At 35.8% G+C, this 19878-nt stretch overlaps 1 protein-coding gene across 1 annotated transcript in view; it reads left to right on the top strand.

The window, feature by feature from the left end:
• LOC121443800 (probable ubiquitin carboxyl-terminal hydrolase FAF-X) overlaps positions 1-19878 on the top strand; it is a 158370-nt gene that overhangs the window by 80779 nt on the left and 57713 nt on the right. The window contains 8 exon segments of the mRNA XM_041645577.1: positions 1228-1468; positions 2563-2712; positions 4366-4486; positions 8139-8269; positions 8436-8714; positions 11465-11590; positions 14789-14914; positions 15945-16114. Of these exon segments, the coding sequence (XP_041501511.1) occupies positions 1228-1468; positions 2563-2712; positions 4366-4486; positions 8139-8269; positions 8436-8714; positions 11465-11590; positions 14789-14914; positions 15945-16114 (1344 nt within the window).

Here is a 19878-nt window from a genome sequence, read left to right as displayed (position 1 = left end):
TTTTAGGACTCCCAACGAACAAATTATTTTGTTGCTTCTTAACAAATTTATTTTTCTTATTATTAATTGTGATTGCAAACACTCACTAATGTTACCTTTAGGCTTGAGTAACCTATTTGCATATGGTTAATGTAAAGTTTGTGAAATTTAGAGACTGAGAAGCTATTTAAGGAGTTGAGAACACTAACTGCTCTTCCAAAGGTTCTAGGTTCAATACTCATCCTTTTTAAGATAACTGACATTCTTCATAATTACATATTCAGGGCATCTAGTACCCTCATCTATCCTCTACAGGTAACAGAGACACATGGTGCACGGACATACATGCATGCACACAGAATACCCATACACGTATCGTTTTAAATAAATGTTTTAAAATGTGAAGGAAACTAAGTGAATTTTGATTAGAATTCAATTACATCTCTAAAATAGCTCATTCTATATATGAATTTTTTTTTTTGATTCTTCGAGACAGGGTTTCTCTGTGGTTTTGGAGCCTGTCCTGGAACTAGCTCTTGTAGACCAGGCTGGCCTCGAACTCACAGAGTTCCGCCTGCCTCTGCCTCCCGAGTGCTGGGATTAAAGGCACGTGCCACCACCGCCCGGCAATATGAAAATATTTTTAAAAATCACATACTGTGCATACACTTACATAACCTACATATAATGCATGTATGTGTATATGAAACTACACTTTTAACACTCATACTTGTAAATATTTTTGCCAAAATATACTTTCAGCTGAAATAGTCTTAACGTAGATTTTTGAGAAAAGACTCAATTGTTAAGGTCACTTGTTTTTCAAGAGATTCAATTTTTAGCATAACATGACAACTCAACAATCATTTGTAACTCTAGTATCTCTAGTGGAAGATGATCTGACATTCTCTTCTTGCTTTTTTTTTCATACAAAAACCAACTATTTTTTAAAAATCGTTAACACCTCAAAAGAATTAAATATAGTTTTAATAAATTAAGCTTTTTGAGGTGTTTTGTGATTATGCCTCACCACAGTTAGGAGACTTTTGTTACCATGAGAATGCTAGTTGATTAACTAATCAAGTTACTTTGTAATTCAAAAGTCATAATATTTCTCACAATAAACTTAAAATAAGTTAACTACTACTTTTTAAATAAGGAACAAATTCATATCTTCCTATTTTTAACTATTTGTTTAATATTTCTGAGACTCTTTTTCAGTTTTTAATTTAATGTTTTTCTCCCCAGGGCATTTCGTGGGAAACACTTGTCTCTTATAGTTCGCTTCCCAAAACAAGGGAGACAAGTTGATGATATAGACATATTGTCTCATACAAATGATACCATCGGTTCTGTGCGACGCTGCATTCTCAGTCGTATTAATGCCAGTGTAGCCCATACAAAAATTGAGCTGTTTGTAGGTGGTGAGTTGATAGAGCCGGAAGATGACAGAAAACTAGTTGAACAATTAAATTTGAAAGATAAATCAGTAAGTAAATATAATTCTCAAATATTTCCCTAATTTCAGTATTTGTGCCATTTATTATTGGTCAAGTTTATTGAATAATAGTGTGCATGTTTTGTGGCAGTAGTGTAGACGGAGACTGCTTGTTCATTTCCTGGCTGTTTAGACCCGAATATTAGCACAGGAACTATATGAATTAAAGCATTGCTTGGTTTATTATCTCAGCTTTTTTATTAGCTAACTTTTACATCTTAAATTAACCCATTTCTATTATTTTATGTATTGCCATGAGGCTTGAGGTTAACCTGTAAGGTTCCAGTGTCTGTCTCCTTCGACAGCTTCTTGGCATCTCTCACTTGGGCTTCTTTCTCCCAGCCTTCAGTTTAGTCTTTCTGCATAGCTTTTTTTCTGCCCTGCTACAGGCCAAAGCAGCTTCTTTGTTAACCAATGGTAATAAAACGTATTTGTGGCATACAGAGGAAAATCCCACATCAAGTTATCTTATAAATAACCAGGTAGCTACTAATGTGATATTGCACACTTTAATTCCATCATGTGGTAGACTGAGGTTAATCTGCTTACCGAGTGGATCTCTATTTATGCTAGCCTGATTTATATACTAAATTACAGGCCTGTCAGACCTACAGAGTGAGGTTATTTCTCAAAAAGTAATTAAATTCAATATAAAAGGAGAGATGTCAGAGGACTTTAGATAAAGGAAATAAACTATGATCTTCCAGATAGGTCCAAGAATTACATACAAGAAAATAATTTCATACCTACTGATCATTTGCAGATGTTCTTCTTTTCACGGTCCACCAAACTATATATTTATAAATTTTATATATCATTTGCATTGCATTCTGTTATATAAATAATCTAAAGATATTATAGACTTTCCAAAAGGTATACTGATGATAGATGACTTTACGATTTATGGAATTTAATATATAACAGTATTCTGCAGACAGTCTTCCAAGCATAGGAAAAGTTCATATTATAATAATTTTTTAATGTGCTCTCAAAAATAATCTTGAAAGAATAGCCTTTTTTTATTTCTTGGTTCTGTATTTTGTACAAAAAATCATCTTCATTATTGAATATATTATTATTTTCAGGTAATTACTGCCAAGCTTATACAAATAAATTCCAACATGCCTTCAAGTCCTGATAGCTCATCTGATTCTTCTACTGGATCTCCTGGAATCTACTGTCGTAACTACAGTGATGTTCTCATTCCAGAGATGGAAAGTTGTTTACCTAGTGTGGTAAGTAATTACTATATAAAGAGGAAATTTTCTTTTGGGGAGATGATATAAAATATTCCTGTTTCGAAGTTTAAAGTTTTACATGTAGGTGAAAAAAATTAAAGATTATAAAGTTGGTAACTTTTAATTAATTCTAGAAATTAATGATTATAATTTAGTTGTAATACCTTCTGCAGGTCTTTTTAGTCACTGCATTCTCAAGAATACATATGCACACACATATGCACATAATTAAGTCTCGAATTATGTAACAATATTTTTAGTCTTTGAATTAGTACTGTTTCAAAGAGCAAAATACACGCTCAAATTAAATCTTAGCTGTAAATATGTTTTACTAAGGTTGTAAATAATTACTTAGTTATGACAAAAGAAATGTGCCCTGCTTTTAAATTAGCTCTTTTCATCCTTTTTTAAAAAATTAGTATCTCTAATTTTTCTACCAACTTGGTTGTTGTTTGTACTCCTGTTGAACATATGAATGTATTTTAGTTACTCTTCTGCCTCCCTGTCAAAAGCACCCATGATCAAAGCAACTTGCAGAGTTTATTTGAGACGTACATCTCAGAGGATACATGATACTTGTGGTGGCAAGCGTGTTACTATAGCACACATCTTGAGGCACAACTCAGGCACAAGGGCTCACTGGGAATGAATAGAGTTGGGAAACCTTGGTGTCGGCCCTCAGTAACACATCGTTGTAAAAAAAAAAGTCACACCTCTTATAATGACATATTTAAGTCTGTAGGGAATATTCTGATTGAAACCTCCACAGTAAGCAAAATTTCCTTTGCATTAGAGTGGCATAAGATACAATAATTTACAAAATAATAGATTATCATAGAAAAATTACTATTTGAAAACACTGTGAATGAAGCATACTTTTTGTATTATAAACAACCAGAGGATAATGACTGAGCTTTGTACAACACCTTTTAACTCAAATACTGGGAGGACAAAGAATGTTATGCCTTTGAGTTAGAGGCCATTGTAGTCAACACATTATGTTTTTTAGGCCTAAAAGGGCTAACTAAATTTTTTTAAGAACCAGATTTATAAAACTGAAAAGATTAAGGAAGAACATCCTCAAATTGAGTAACCACTTTCAAATGAAAATTTAGTTTCCGCTAGGAAAGTGAAGAAAACTCTTATGGGTGGATGACATGCCCAGTGTTAAAAGACAAACAGAAAACCAGTTCAGCATCATCTTAGGAAGTTCCTTTTCCTACAGTATTGTGTCAGGGCTTTTTTCTTTTGTGTTTTGTTGTTGTTGTTGTTTGTTTTATTTTTGGTTATTGTTGTTGATGATCATGATGATGATGATGATTTGGTTTTTTTAATATTATCCTTTTTAAAGTATTTTTTTCTTTTTTGTTTTTATTTACCCTGCATGTCTTTTTGTGTATAGATAATTGATTCTTGTTTTTCATTTTTATAGGATTCCTTTATGAATGAATGGGACTCTGTGTCTGTATCTCTTTCTCGAGCCTTTCCTCGGGTTCATTTCCTTCTGCTTGATTGTTAAGAGATTGTTTCAGTAAGATATGTACTAGGTGCAAATATAAGTTTTAAGGACACTTAGTAGTTAACTTGTTAATAAAAGCCTTATAGTGTCTGATTTATCCAGCTATATATTTTATTTGTTCCATTTTCTAGATAATGTCACTGCAGCCCAGATATATATCTTTCCTTTGGCAAGTTGCAGACTTAGGTAGTGCGTTGAATATGCCAGCTCTTAGAGATGGAGCCAGAATACTCATGAAACTTATGCCACCAGGTAAGTAAACAATCCAGTCAGTAAGAGTACTTATGAAACTTATGCCACCACATAAGTAATCAATCCATCCAGTGATATTCATGACTACCAAATAACTAATAGATAAAAAGGAAAATATCAAACTCTATTAATTTGTATTGTGTGTAGTGTTACATATGTGTTTCTACATAGTTGTTCTTGAATAGTTCATTGGGTTGAAAAATGATTTGGGACCCTATCATTTTATATCTACTATTTTGTAAAATATTTTCGCTAGTTTAGGAATTACAGGCTGTTCGTAGACCCAAGATGAATGACTTATTACCTTCCGTTATTATCTCAAAGGAAAACAACTTTCAAACTTTAGCTCTTATTGTTGCATATACTGTTGCCTCTTTTTCTTTCTAAACATTTATTCTTTTAAGATAGATTTCTCTTTTATTTTGAGATTATAATTACATTATTTCTTCATTTCATTTCTTTGACCCATAAGTTCCCAAACAAGCCACCTTGATCTCTTTCAAATTCTTGGCCTTTTGTTTTTTTTTTAAATTGCTACATACATATGTGTGAGTTTCAGGGGGGGCTAGGGATGGGGAGCTTTTGTACATATTCCTAAATATAACCTGCTCAATCTCTATAATGTTACTTGTATGCTTGTTTTCCAGACTGATTTTTACTGGTGTTGGATAATGAAATACTTTGTTCTTCCTTGGGGAAGGAAGCACTGGGGGCACAAAAGCAGTTGACTCTTTTGAGTTAGAAGCCAACCTAAGACAGTATATTAAGTTTTTTAGGCCTACTGATGTAGGTGTTGCTTTCTATGTGTTGCTTTCATTGGTTAATTAATAAAGAAACTGCCTTGGCCCTGATAGGACAGAAAATTAGGTAGACGGAGTAGACAGAACAGAATGTTGGGAGAAAGAAGCCTAGTCAGGCAGTCGTCATGATTCTCCTCTCGGAGGCAGACGCAGGTTAAGAATCTCCCTGGTAAGCCACCAGCTCGTGGTGCTACACAGATTATTAGAAATTGGTTAATTAAGATGTGAGAGTTAGTCAATAAGAGGCTAGAACTAATGGGCCAAGCAGTGTTTAAAAGAATACAGTTTCGGTGTAATTATTTCGGGTAAAGCTAGCCGGGTGGTAGGAAGCACCCCGCCGCTCCTTCTACAGCCTACAGCAGTTAATTTAATTTTTTAGGAACATATTTATAAAACTGAAAAGATTAAGAAGAGAGATCACCAAACTGATAACCACTTCCATATGAAAATTTAGTTTCCTCTAAGATAGTCTCACTGGTGAAGCAAAATACTCAAGTGTGGATTGTGTATTTCTCCATTCTCAGCCTTCCTTAGTTTACTTTAGTTCTTTGTGTATGAGCGAGGACTCATGGGCTTTCCCCTATGTTCTTTGATATGTCTTTAGTATTTTCCTTGTTTAGCTCATATTTAGGGAGTTATTATGGCGAGACTTTGAGTATTCCTGGAAGAAGAAGACTCGCAACAAATATGCTATTCCTCTGGCTCCTTTTCTACAATTGTCCTTAGCCTTAGGTTTGAAGTAGTGTTGTAAATGTATTTTTGGAAACTGTCTTTACATCTCTGCATTTTTACTTGTAATTTTCTATAGTGGTCTCCATCGTTTGCAAACATAAATTTCCTTTTTGGGGCTGGGAACCGCACAGTTTTAAAGATTTTATTTTTCTATATAAATACTGTTCCATGGTATATAATGTACCACAGTTGTTCTCCTTTAATCAGTTGCAAGGCACTTATGTGTTTCCATTTTCTAGTTGTGAATAGAGCAGCAGTAACAGGGCTGAGCAAGCATTTGTAGAGTAGGTTGTTACTTCCTTTGGGCATATACCAAGGAATGGTAAATCTGGGTCATATAGTTGATTTATTTCTAACTTTTTGAGAATTTACGACAGTGATTTCCAGAGAGGCTGGACCAGTTTGTGGCTCCACAAACTGTAAATGAGTGGAATTTATTTTGTATTTGCCAACTAATACTGGCCATCTTCTTCTACATTGGTGCATGGTAGATATATTTGATTATATTCCATTGAAGAAAATGATTTTTTTCTTTGTCATTGTTAAGAATATTTCCTAATGCCAGCTCTCTGCCAGTGCAAAAATCCCAATCAAGCCAAAGTAAAGGATATCCAGGTTTAATGGGATTTCTGCTCTCTCAGGTGTCCCTAGAGGAACTGGGAAGCCACCAGTTCAACCATGGGAGTCACAGGGGAGAGGGGTGACACCACAGAGGGACTCTCTGTGGAGCAGTTTAAATAGACTGGGAGGTTTGGCGGGTTGCCTTCACACTCCTCTGGGGATGGGCAAAGGCTTGGCAAGCAACCTTGACCCTCCTCAGGGGAGGGGTCAAGGTTTTGGCGGGCTACCTTGACACTCCTCCAGGGAGGGGTCAAGGTTTGGCAGGCAACTTAAAGTCAACTGACATCCATTCCAAATAGCATCTTGGTTTTAGGTGTTGGACCCCATCTGGCTTGAATTTGTGCAGGTCTTGTACATGCTGCCACACTCTGAGAGTTTCTGTCTGTGCCAGTTAAAGTATATCTGCAAAACAGTGCTTCATTGGAGTTGTTTATCACCTTTGGCTCAAAATTTTTCTGCATTGTCCAATGGTGGATGTCGTTGTTAATTCCCATCTACTGCAAAAAGAATCTCCTTTAACCAGGGTTGATCAAGACACTGACCTATGAATATACCAGTTTTAGTAGTCATCTTATTAATAAGTTCCCTCTAGCACAATAATGTTAGTTTTTTTTTTATCTAGTCTATCTAGTCTCATGTTCTTGTCCATTTGAGCTATATCAGATATGGGTTCCATCTCATGGTGATTAGTTAGTCTTATAACATAGTGCTACTATTGCACATATTGTAAGTCATAGGGTGTTTAACTGGGTTATGCTGATGAGTATCTTCCGATACCATGTTTATTAGTTAGTATGTGGTGAACCTTCTGGATACTGGCTTGATTAATGTTCAGTGACATAAAGTCCTTTCTTTAGTGATGAAGATTCATGTTAAGTTGTATATAACATTTGTCTTAGTTACTGTTCTGTTTCTGTAAGAAGATTAGATAAGAAAACATGTGATTAGGAGCTTGCTTGTAGGTTCAGAGGTGTGTCCATGATCATTTTGGTTTGTGTACATGGCAACAGACAGGCAGATGTAGCACTGATGTAGTGCCTGCGAGCTTACATCTGATCCACAAGCACAATGCACAAGCACAATTCATCTCAGTGGTGGATGAATAAGAATCGGTTGATTAGAGGTCTGTTTATAAAAACTTTCCTACATATTTGATATAACATTTGATTTTATACCTCACGTTAGTAATCATTTGTTATATTACACACTGTTATGTGCAACTATCAAACATGTGTGCTTGCAGAGGGCCTGGGTTCAGGTCTGAGTACCTACATGGTGGCTTTTAGTATCTATAGCTCTTGCAGGGTAAGTGCGAGATGATGTTCTCTTCTGGACTCCTGAATACCAAGCACAGATGCAGTGCCCTTTAGTACATGTAGGCAAAGCATACACATAAAATTAAATCTAAATATTTTGTTTTATGTTAAATAAAAGTATAACAATCCAACATAAAGTATCAGGAATTTATGAATTGCATTTTGTCCCTTTTTTTTTTACAGATAGCACAACTATAGAAAAATTGAGAGCTGTGTGTTCAAAACATTCGAATCTTAGAGAAAACCAATTTGGTCAGTCTCTTGACTCGCTTTTCTTTGGTTCTTCTGCCTCCCAAGTTCTATACTTAACAGAGGTTTGTTTTTCTTTGCGAAAAAATATTTTGTAGACTGTTATGAAATTAAGAGGACACCTAAGATTGTAAAGCAACATTTTAATCAAGTGCAAATGTGAGAAGAAATAAATGTCACTAAATTTTTAAAAATATATAACTTGTAATACTTTTTCCTCCCTTCCTGTAGGTAATTTATACCTTGTTAATGCCTGCTGGTGCCGCTCTTGCTGAGATTTCCTTGGATTTTCAGTTTCACTTCTTGAAAAGTGGTGGCTTACACCTTGTACTGAGAATGCTGATAGAAAATAACTTCTTGCCAAATACAGATGTTGAAACTCGTAGAGATGCTTACTTCAGTGCCCTTAAAATAGCCAAACTATTATTAACTACAGTTGGCTATGGCCATGTCCAGGCTATAGCAGAAGCTTGCCAGCCTGTTGCAGATGGTACAGATCCTAAAACACCGGTAATATATTTTAACAAATAATATGTTATTTATCCTACGTCTTTAATTCTTGAAGATAAATTCCCTGACTAGGTATAATAAAGATTTTCGTCTATTTAGTTCTTTATACTAAAAGTCCAAATAGTAGTATGTCATATTTCTTGTTTCTCTGCTTCTCATTTTTTACTTATTTAAAGTTTCAAGTAACCCGAAACCTAACTTTTTAAACACATACCTCAATTAAGTCTAAAAATAAATCTTATTAAAAGATTTAAATATAAAAACATTTTAGATCTGTTGTAAACGTTGAGCTGAAGTTAAAATTGAGCTCATGCACTTAAATTGTAAATTACTAATGTATTAATGATTAGAAATAAAGTAGATATCATTTTTAAACATGTTTAGAAATATCCCTATATATGTGAAAAATGTTAATCAGAGAAGTTTGAGCAATAAGTAGAAGTCTAATACTTGAAATTTTACTCTAATTTATTTCAACATAAAATGTCATTTTATTCAAAATAAGGCAAATAAAATAACAGCTGTGATAGGCTTCAGAATGATATTTCTGGGACAGTATTAGCAAAATTGTCAGAGCATTCATGAAATAAGATTCATACCAGTAATCACTGAAAATACTAATAGGTAACATGTTTATGGATTTATGGTAACATGTTCATGTGGATTTATATATTTTAAAACAGTTTCTCTTTAAAAAGTAAAACCAGTGTGAATTATACTTTCATATATACTAAACATTAATTAAGACTTTTTCCGTTGTAAGGTTAAATTCTTTAATTTTGAAGTTCATATATATTTTTACCCAAATAAAATGTAGCTTTTTTTTTTGTTTTTCATAATTTTAGCCACAGGATATTTAAAGATCCATAAAGGCAGTTCTGTGTATCTTTACAAGATACAATTTTATTATATCTTTTTCTTGTTGTATATTGAAAATTATACCACAGGCTGGTAAAGATGGCTCTGCAAGTACAGGTATTTTTTTTTTTGCCAAAGCTTATAAGGACCCAAGTTCAGTCTCCTCAGAGATTGGGTGAAAAGAAACGACTTACCTTTCTGCTCTCCCAACATACACACATACATACATTGATATAATTTAAAATAAATAATTATACAACAAAGACTGAGGAATTACCAACCTACAATCACACTGTGTTCAATTAGAGAGCTAAAAGCAATGACAGGTTTGTAATTATTTACTTATTGCCAAACCACTTGCTTGGTTTGCAATAGACAGATGAATAGAAGATTATTGATAGATAAAAAAGTAAATGATTTTTTTCCCTAAATTTTAATTTTTAAGTAAAACATTTATGTACTAGTTAGTTTCTTTTTGAGTTTCAAAACTAGGGGTTTTTTTTTTTTTTTTTTTTTGGTTCGGAAAGTTTTTGAGTGTCAGTCATCTTGTGTATCTCACTAAGACGTTCAGACAACCTTGAATGGTTGGAAGTTCCTATTTTCTGCTGTAGTAGAAATGAGCTAAGATTTTCAATGAAATATGCTATACTTTAAAATCTGTACCGGATGGATTTTTAATACAACAGATCCTCATAAATAGGCTGAAGTATCAAAACTACTTTACTGTGTATGGAACTTTGTATATGTAAAATATTTTTAGGTTCTCTAGTTAAAGAAATTTGTGAGTACTAGACTTTTGTATTTGTTTTGCCTACTTTATTAGTACAGTATGTACACACTCTAAATTTATTTAAGACAGTTATTAAAATATTCTTAGCACATATATTCATATGCCTGTAATGGCAGCTCTTGGGAACCTCAGGCAGGAAAATTACAAGTCCAAACCCACCTTGGGCTATATCAGGAATTCAAGGCCAGCCTGGGACAAACAGCCAGACCCTGTCTGTAAAATAACAGCAAAAAAATAGCAATATGACTTTTAGAAAAATTTTACAGTGAGACTAATATTTATAGAGCGTTAGACTTTGAGAAATTTTGTTTCTTAGTAGTTATGATTACAAGAGTACACGTAGTCATGAATATAAGAAATGTTATAAACAAAGTTAATTATCACAATAGGTAAAAGTATACAGATTTCAGGAATCAAAGGATTTTTACAGTGTGTATGTGTAACACATGTATATTCATGTTTATATGTATATATGTGGGTATTCGTGTGGAAGCTAGAGGTTGACATTCGGTGTTTTTGTTAACAACTCCACCTTAAGTAGAGGTCAGATCTGCCATTTGAACTCAGCAATCGCCATTTAGCTAGTCTGTATAACTGGCTTTCTGGGGATTTTCTGTATGCTTTTTGTGTAGACTAAGCTACCACATCTTCCAGGATTTAGGTAGGTCCTGGGTATCTATAGACACTATTATTTTTCGGCAAGCACATTACATTGAACCATGTTTTTGACCCTGAAGGACTTTATCTGCTAACCTTCAGCCTTCTCTAAATAGACATAACCATCTGTTGAAAACTGAAGGCCTGTGAGAAGAGGCAGCCCAGAGATGTGTCAAATGTTAGTTCAGAGTCGTACTTTTTAAACCTTGCCATGGTAATTAAACTGAAATGTAGGCACAATATATTTGTTTTATCTAAAATTGAAATTTATAGAGGTTTTTATTAAAATGACAGGCAACTTAGAAAGGAAATGCATAATATTGACAGACTTAAATGCTTTTATTTAAGTAAACTTAAATTCTAGCAAATAGAATTCTTAAGAAGTGATAGTTGAATACTTGATTTGGGAATATTACATACAAATTTTTGAATTTTTTTCTTCCAGATTAACCAGGTTATTCATGATCAAGCTGTGGTGCTGCAAAATGCCCTTCAGAGCATTCCTAATCCTTCTTCTGGATGCATGCTTAGAAATGTATCAATCCGTCTTGCTCAACAAATACCTGATGTGGTTAGTATCAAACTTTAAAATTACTAGGATTGAGGAGGGCCTTATACTCATAAATGAATAAAACTTAAACAACTTCAAAGTGTTCTGAAATATAACATTTTTACCTCTGTCTTGTTTTTTTATCTGAAATTTCATATTCATAATTTTATCGATTAATTTTGTAAAATTTTAAGTAAAGCATCTTGAGATCCCATTTACTTGTTTTTGTTTTCTGAGTCAGGGTTTCTCTGTGTGGTCCAGGCTGACTTCAAAAATCACAGCAGTCCAGCTGCCTCTGCATCCCAAATACTGGGATTAAAGCCATGTACCACCACTGCCTGGCTGAGATGTAGTTTGTAATTCATGAAATAAAGTTTTAGTGGTTATCTAACTTTCTGATATCATCAAAAAACATAACATTTCTGTTATTCCCAAGTTTCTTTTGTGATATTTCTGTAATCATGTGTACTCATAGCATTGTAATCATCTTAAACTTAAATAGCTGGATAATTTAGTTTTAGAATATTGAATTTTTATTTTTTTAACTCTTATAAGGAAAACATTTAATTGGGGAGGCTCACTTATAGTTTCAAAAGTTCAGTTCATTATCATTATGGGGAACATGGAAGCATGCATGCAGGCATAGTGCCGACTATATCTTGATATGCAGGCCATAGGAAGACCACTGAAACACTGGGCTACTATCTCGAGCATAGGATGCCTCAGAGCCCACACCCACAGTGACACACTTCCTTCAAAAAGGTCATATGCACTCCAACAAAGCCATACTTCCTAACAGTACTACTTCCTTTGAAATTATGGGGGCCAATTACATTCAGACTACCACATTCCACTCCTGACCCTCATAAGCTTGTAACAATATCATAATGCAAAACTGATTTCAAAAGTCCCCATTATATGGAGGGAGTCCCTTGTTTGTTTGGGCTGCCCAGCTAGCTTATACCACACGGTATTTCAAACCACACGGAAACTGTATTAGTTAAAACACTGCTTGACCATCAGCTCTAACTTCTTATTGGCTAACTCTTTTTTTTTTAGTTTTTTAAATTTATTTATTTAACATTTCCACCTCCTATCCTCCCTTTCCCCTCCCATTCCTCCCTCTCCCCCTCCTCCTCACTCTCCAGTCCTAAGAGAGGTCAGGGTATCCTGCCTTGTGGGAAATCCAAGCCCCCCCCCCCCCCCCCCCCCCCCCCCCCCCCGATCCAGGTATAGTAAGATGTGCATCCAAACAGACTAGGCTCCCAAAAAGCCAGTATATGCTGTAGAATCAAAATCCAGTGTCATTATCATTGGCTTCTCAGTCTACCCTCGTTGTCAGCACATTCAGAGAATCCAGTTTGATCACGTGCTCATTCAGAACTCTTACATATTAGTTTAACCCATCTCCATTAATCTGTGTATCGCCAAGTGGCAGTGTCTTAATCGAGATTCTAACCGGCATTAATCACAGGCAGAGGATCCATGGCTTCTCTGACTCTACCTTCTTCCTCCCACGATTCAGTTCTATGTCCTGCCCTATCAACTAGGCCAAGGCCGTTTCTTTATTCATTAACCAATGAAAGCTACACACAAACAGAAGGAACTCCTACACCACCTCATATTCTATCACAGTCTCGACAAGGTTTTAAAATCCAAAGTTCAAAGTCTCTTCTGAGATTCATGCAATCTCTTGACAGTAATCACAAAATGAAAATCAAAATTCAGATCACAGCTGGGTGGCAGTGGCTTTAATCTCACCTTTAATCTCAGTACTCAGGAGGCAGAGGCAGGATGATCTCTGAGTTCGAGGCCAGCCTGGTTTACAAGAGCTAGTTCCAGGGCAGGCACCAAACCTACAGAGAAACCTTGTCTTGAAAATCCCCCCGCCCCCAAAAAAAGCAGATCACATCTTTCCAACATATAATGGCACAGGATATACATTATCATTCCAAACATAGGGAGGAAAGCATAGTAAGTAAATACTTGGCCAAAGCATGGCCAAAAACCAGCCAGGCCAACTCCTAACTTGGCATCTCCATTTCTGTGGTCAAATGTTCTTCAGATCTCCAACTCTTTCTCAGCTTTGTTGACTGCAACACACACTTTCTCTTGGGCTTGTTTCACTCCCTATTAGCAGCCTTACTCAACAGGTATTCCACAGCTCTGGCATTTCTAACACATTGGGTTCTCCAAGGCAACTCAGGCTTCAACTTCACAGCTGCACAAAATGGCCTCTCTGGGCCTCCCTCCATTCAGGGACATAACCTAGACACATGCCTGGCCTCAGCAGCTTTCTTTAAGTACAGACATAAATTCTGTAATCCATTTCTTCCACCCTTAAATCTAAAGTCAGACCCCATGTTGCCAAGGCTACCAAATTCTGCTGCTTGCTAGGTATGGAACATGGCCTTCTCATTCAATTACATCTTCACCGCCTTTTGTCCTTCACTGTCTAAACTTGGCTGTACTGAAACTGGATCTTTAGACCTGGTTGGCTTCTAACTCAGAGATCTTCCCTCAAGTATTGAAGTTTTAAAAATAGGAATTTCAAATATAAGTAATATGTTTGCATCATTCACCTTTTTTCTACTTTCTCTAATTCCTATTATGTCTCTTCCTCATGCCTTCTCAAATTCATGGGTTCTTAGTCTTTAAGTGTGTGTGTGTGTGTGTGTGTGTGTGTGTGTGTGTGTGTGTGTTGATACAGTACAACTTGCTGAAATTATTTTTGCCAATGTTTTGGTTAACCTAATGACACTCGTTCATGCAAAATACTGGTTGCCCCACTCATAAACTATTATCGCCTGTAGCGTGTTTGCGAGGGATTAAGTCTGTGAGAACTGCCCTCATCCACATTGGCATGTGAATTGGTGTTGTCTTTTTTTTCTTTGTCGACTGTTGTTGAGGTCTCTTGGGCGGAGCTTCTTTGTCATCCATAAAAGTCTATCTCACAGTAGACACCCCCATTTAGTTTTTCTGGCACTAAGAATTCTTTAGATTACCTCATTTTTAATTTCTCCTGAGCCTTAGGTACAAGGATCATATTATAAATGTATCAGTTGGGGTTGACCACACTACTATCACCATTAAAGTAGCCCATCATGTATTTTGATGTTTTGAAGCTCATTTCTGATTTGACAATGGAAAAGATTTTTTTATTCTGGTTATTTCACTTTATTGTTATGGTTAACATACTTAGTACTCATTGTTTTGCAGGCCTCAAGATATATACCTGACATACATGCTATTAGAGCTATACAAAAAATTGTCTGGGCATCAGGATGTGGATCATTAGAGCTAATATTTAGTCTAAATGAAGATATCACAAAAACTTATGAGATGGTAAGAATTAGAACAAAAACAACAGTCCTTTTAAGAAATACTACATAGCCAGGCTTTAGTGGCACACGCCTTTAATCCCATCCCAGGCAGGTGGTTCTGTGCGTTCAAGGCCAGCTTGGTCTACAAGAATGCTGCATAATTTTCACTTTAGTTAAATCTCTGTTATATATATTATATTTGAAAACCAAGTCACTTGTTTATTTTATTTTTCCTTTTTTGTTGTTGTTGTTTGTTTTTTTTTTTTTTTTGTTTTTCAAGACAGGATTTCTCTGTAGTTTTTGGAGTCTGTCCTGGAACTAGATCTTGTATACCAGGCTGGTCTCAAAACTCACAGAGATCCGCCTGCCTCTGCCTCCTGAGTGCTGGCATTAAAGGCGTGCACCACCACAGCCCTGCCTCTTGATTATTTAGGCTATTATGTGAGGTTTTTATTGTCATATAGCATTTAAATGTTGTCTTAATTGTTTCTATCATTATTTACATGTTATCTCTAGGCCTGTTATCAACAAATTAGCCTCTTGGTAAATAAATTGTGTGTTTCTGGAAATTGTTTTGCTCTGGTTGTAATTACCTGCCCAATTGGTACTTCTGATAATTTTTAATAAATGTTATTTTCAAATAAATTTATTTTTGTATTGAATACATTTTGGTGGTTGGTAGCAAATAAAAACTTTTTGCTACTTATCTTAGGTTTCAGAACTCTTTGTGGTCTCCTCAATATTTTTTTTAGTGAAAATGGCATTCTGGGTAGGATGTACAACCCTCTTTAGTGTTCTAATTTTCTGAAAAGAGTTATGATTGACACAAAAGTACATCACTTCATTTTTTGGAAAAAAGAAATTGAATAAATGGATATCACTGATTATGCTTAATTTCATTTAATAGAGCAACACATTAAATATACCAACACTTCAGTAGATACAAGTGAGAAGTAAATGCTTGTATGTTATACATAGAGAACCAAACTAAAACTTTGATTATGTTTTTATAAGTGGACCTTATTAATTTTCTCATGACTATAATTTTACAGACCACCAGTACAATTAGTAGCCCAGAAGTGGAGGATGAACAGCTTTGCTGTGAAGCTTTGGAAGTGATGACATTATGTTTTGCTTTAATTCCAACGGCTTTGGATTCACTTACTAAAGAAAAGTCCTGGCAATCATTTGTCATTGACTTACTATTGTACTGCCCTAGCAAGTAAGTATTCTTAAACTTAATTTAAAGAAAGAGTGATACTATTTAAAATACATTTTGAGGACATATTAAAGGGGTCAGTGATTTTTCATTTTACTTTTTAATTTTTGAGATTGTATTAATTGCATCATTTCTTCAGTTCTTTTCTTTTCCTACCTCCTGTGTACCATTCCTTTTTGTCTTTCAAATTCATGGCCTCATTTGGTGAATTTATATTCCTAAATATAACCTCCTCAGTCTTTATCATTTTTATTCATTTATATATTTTCTGGGCGAATCAGAAAGACTATTCACTCAGCATTTTTTAGTTACTTGTATTTCTTTTTGTATGATATATTGTGGGCTTTACCCAGTCAACTTGATATGTCTGTTGTTCTTACTCAACTCATTTGTAGGCAGTCATTGTGTTGAGCATAGCTTCTTATATTACTGGGAGGGAGAAACAGTCTCATAGTAGACTCCCTGATTCATCTGGTGTTTAAAAATCTTTTTGCCCCCTCTTCTGCAGTGTTCTCTGAGGTTATTCAGGAATAGTCTTGTTGATTTATCCAAAAACCATTTTTGCTTTTAAGTACAAAAAGCTAGAAACTGATACATGTTCTTCCTTTGCAAAATCCTATCATTGTCATTAGATTTTCATGTTTTTTTTTGTTAAAAGCACATAATTGTGTATGTAAATATTAGCATAGTAATCTCTTAAGTTGACAGTGCAGACTTTAAGTTTTTTTCAATGTTGTGTCTTAAGAACTACAAGCAAAATCTTATCATTAGAAAATCTTTTAAATAGCTGTGCAGTGGTGGCGCACGCCTTTAATTCCAGCACTCAGGAGGCAGAGGCAGGCGGATCTCTGTGAGTTCGAGGCCAGCCTGGACTACAAGAGCTAATTCCAGGACAGGAACCAAAAGCTACGGACAAACCCTGTCTCGAAAAATTAAAAAAAAATCTTTTAAATAATTTTTTAATGTGTCCTTAGGTTGTGATTACTAGTCGTAGTGAGAATTTTTGCATTTCTTTTTAAGGGATATTTGTTTATTGGTTTCGTTGTTGGGTCGTTATATAATTTAGAGTAAGTGTAGCCTCATGAAAAGAATTAGGCAGTATTTCTGTTTCATATCAATTTGAGGAAAATTGCTGTTAATTTTTCTTTCAATATCTAGTAGAATCTTGCAGTGTAAATACCTTGTCCTGGGTTGCTTCTTTATTTTTTTTTCTCTTGAGAGACTTAATTAGAATTACAACCAGCATAAACAATATCAAGCAAGAAACGTGATGAATATTTTAATAATTATTCTATCCTAATGAGTTTAAGTCTTGTATAATAAATAACTTGCCAAGTCATGAGAAGAAAGTAACAACAACTGTCTAGTCTTCAACCCCAATGAAGACCCTAGAAGGGAAATAATATTACTTGAGTAAGCCTGAAGTGCAGTCAAGCAACTTTTAAAATGTGCAACAAATGACAGAGACAACTGGATACCTGGACAATCACCCAAAGTCTCATTTGCAACCTTGGAGCAACCAACTTAGGCTAAGGCCTAGTGTAACTGACAGACCATTTTCAGAGGCAGGAAAATTTTCAAACCCGTCTTACCCCATCTTGGCAAGATTTGACAGTCTATTTTCCTTTATCCTGCTTGTCCTGTCCAGACATTGTGCATTTTTTCAGTGGTTGATGCATGGGAAGATTCTTGCCCAAAGTGCAGTGTTTCCATGAAGAAACCAAGCTCCAAGTAGAGTGTCTTCACTGCTCATTGTTCTCTTGGGAATGGATCAGTGTTGCCAGGAACAGTCGTGTCTACCATCAACAGAACCCTAAGTTATTTAAATGACATATTGTACAGCTCTTTAAAGTGCTTGAAGACTACCTGTTTATGCAGAATACAATCTCTAAGTATCTAAATAACCTGAGCAGTCTGACTATAAGTATGACAAACATAGATGACTATTGATCTGTAATTCTTAATACCTATATAACTTAAAGTCTAAGAATTCGTATTAGAATATTATACAATAAACAATAGTGCAACAAATGAGGACAATGACCTCAAAATGTCCTAAAATTGTATCAATATACAAAATGTCTTAAGCAGAGGTAGAAGCTAGCATGCATAAAATATTACAAAAAACTTTGCATAGGTATACAAATATTCTGGATGAAAATTGGGAACATATTCAGTATAATTTAAGTTTGTACATGTCCTCCACAGTGACTGGGATTGATTGGACTATTTTTGGGTAGGGGGCGAGGCGCCCCCCCCTACGAAGGAGTTTCCCGATGGTATCAGGTTGCCTTGTCTGTCTTTTGTTGATCTGCATCCATTGGTCCAATGTCAGCCTTTGCCATACCTTCTACATATACCGGAAGGCTGAGTCCTCCAATTCCTAGAGGAGATACTATTCTTAGGATTTTTTTGCTTTCAATTCCTTCTCAGATGTCCTATTCTACCACAATTAAAACATTTGGCATTAATTTATTAAGTACTCATCTACCATCTGGCTCTGTCACTCCTGTATGTGTACAGTTTTAGATAATCTGTGGGAAATGTCACTAAAGGGTTCTCTCTGGCCCTGTTTGACTCTGATATATGATTCAAATTTTTTCCTAGTTTTTTTTTTCTTGAAAAAAAATTCTGCCTCCTTTTATCCTCCCATTTCCCTCTCCTTCCTACCACTCAACTCCCCCTCCCCCCACTCCTTTCCCCCTTCCTCTCCAGACCGAAGAGCAGTCAGGTGGAAAGTCCAAGGTCCTCCCCCCTCCAACTAGGTCTAGGAAGGTGAGCATCCAAACTAGCTAGGCTCCCACAAAGCCACAACATGAAGTAGGATCAAAACCCAGTGCCATTGTCTTTGGCTTCTCATCAGTGCTCATTGTTCAGAGAGTCCTGTTTTATCCCATACTTTTTCAGTCAAAGACCAGCTTGCCTTGGTGAGCTCCCAATAGATCAGCCTCACTGTCTCAGTGGATGGGTGCACCCCTCACGGTCCTTACTTCCTTGCTCATGTTCTCCCTCCGTCTGCTCCTCATTGGGACCTTGGGAGCTCAGTCCAGTGCTCCAGTGTGGGTCTCTGTCTCTATCTTCATCCATCACCAGATGAAGATTCTATGCTGATATGCAAGATATTCATCAGTGTGGTTGTAGGATAGGGCCATTTCAGGTTCCCTATCTTCAGCTGCCCAAGGCACTAACTGGGGACATTTAGCTGGGCACCTGGGAGCCCCTCTAGGTTCAGGTCTCTTGCCCACCCTAAGTTGGATCCCTTAATTAAGATATATGCTTCCCTGCTCCCATATCCATCCTTCCTTTATCTCAACCATCTCAATTCCCCAAGTTCCCCCCATCCTCCCCTTCGCACTCCTCTATCCCCATCGCCACTTACCCCTATCCCACCCCACCCCCAAGATCCCAACTTTTGCTCGGCAAACTTGTCTACTTCCCATATCCAGCAGGATAACTGTGTTTTTCTTTGGGTTAACCTTCTTCTTTAGCTTCTTTAGGATCACAAATTATAGACTCAATGTCGTTTATTTATGGCTAGAAACCAATTATAAGTGAGTACATCCCATGTTCATCTTTTTGGGTCTGGACACCTCACTCAGGATAGTGTTTTTATTTCCGTCCATTTGCTTGTAAAATTCGAGAAGTCATTGTTTTTTTACCACAGAGTAGTACTCTAATGTGTAGATATTCCATACTTTCTTCATCCATTCTTCCAATTAAGTACATCTAGGTTGGTTCCAGGTTCTGGCTATTACAAATAATGCTGC

Source organism: Microtus oregoni, unplaced genomic scaffold (genome assembly GCF_018167655.1).
Source record: "Microtus oregoni isolate MIOR12 unplaced genomic scaffold, Mior012 000113F_000, whole genome shotgun sequence".
In the NCBI taxonomy this organism is placed as follows: Eukaryota; Metazoa; Chordata; class Mammalia; order Rodentia; family Cricetidae; genus Microtus; species Microtus oregoni.
The sequence above is the reverse complement of the archived record's forward strand: the minus strand, read 5'-3'. Positions and strand labels throughout refer to the sequence as shown.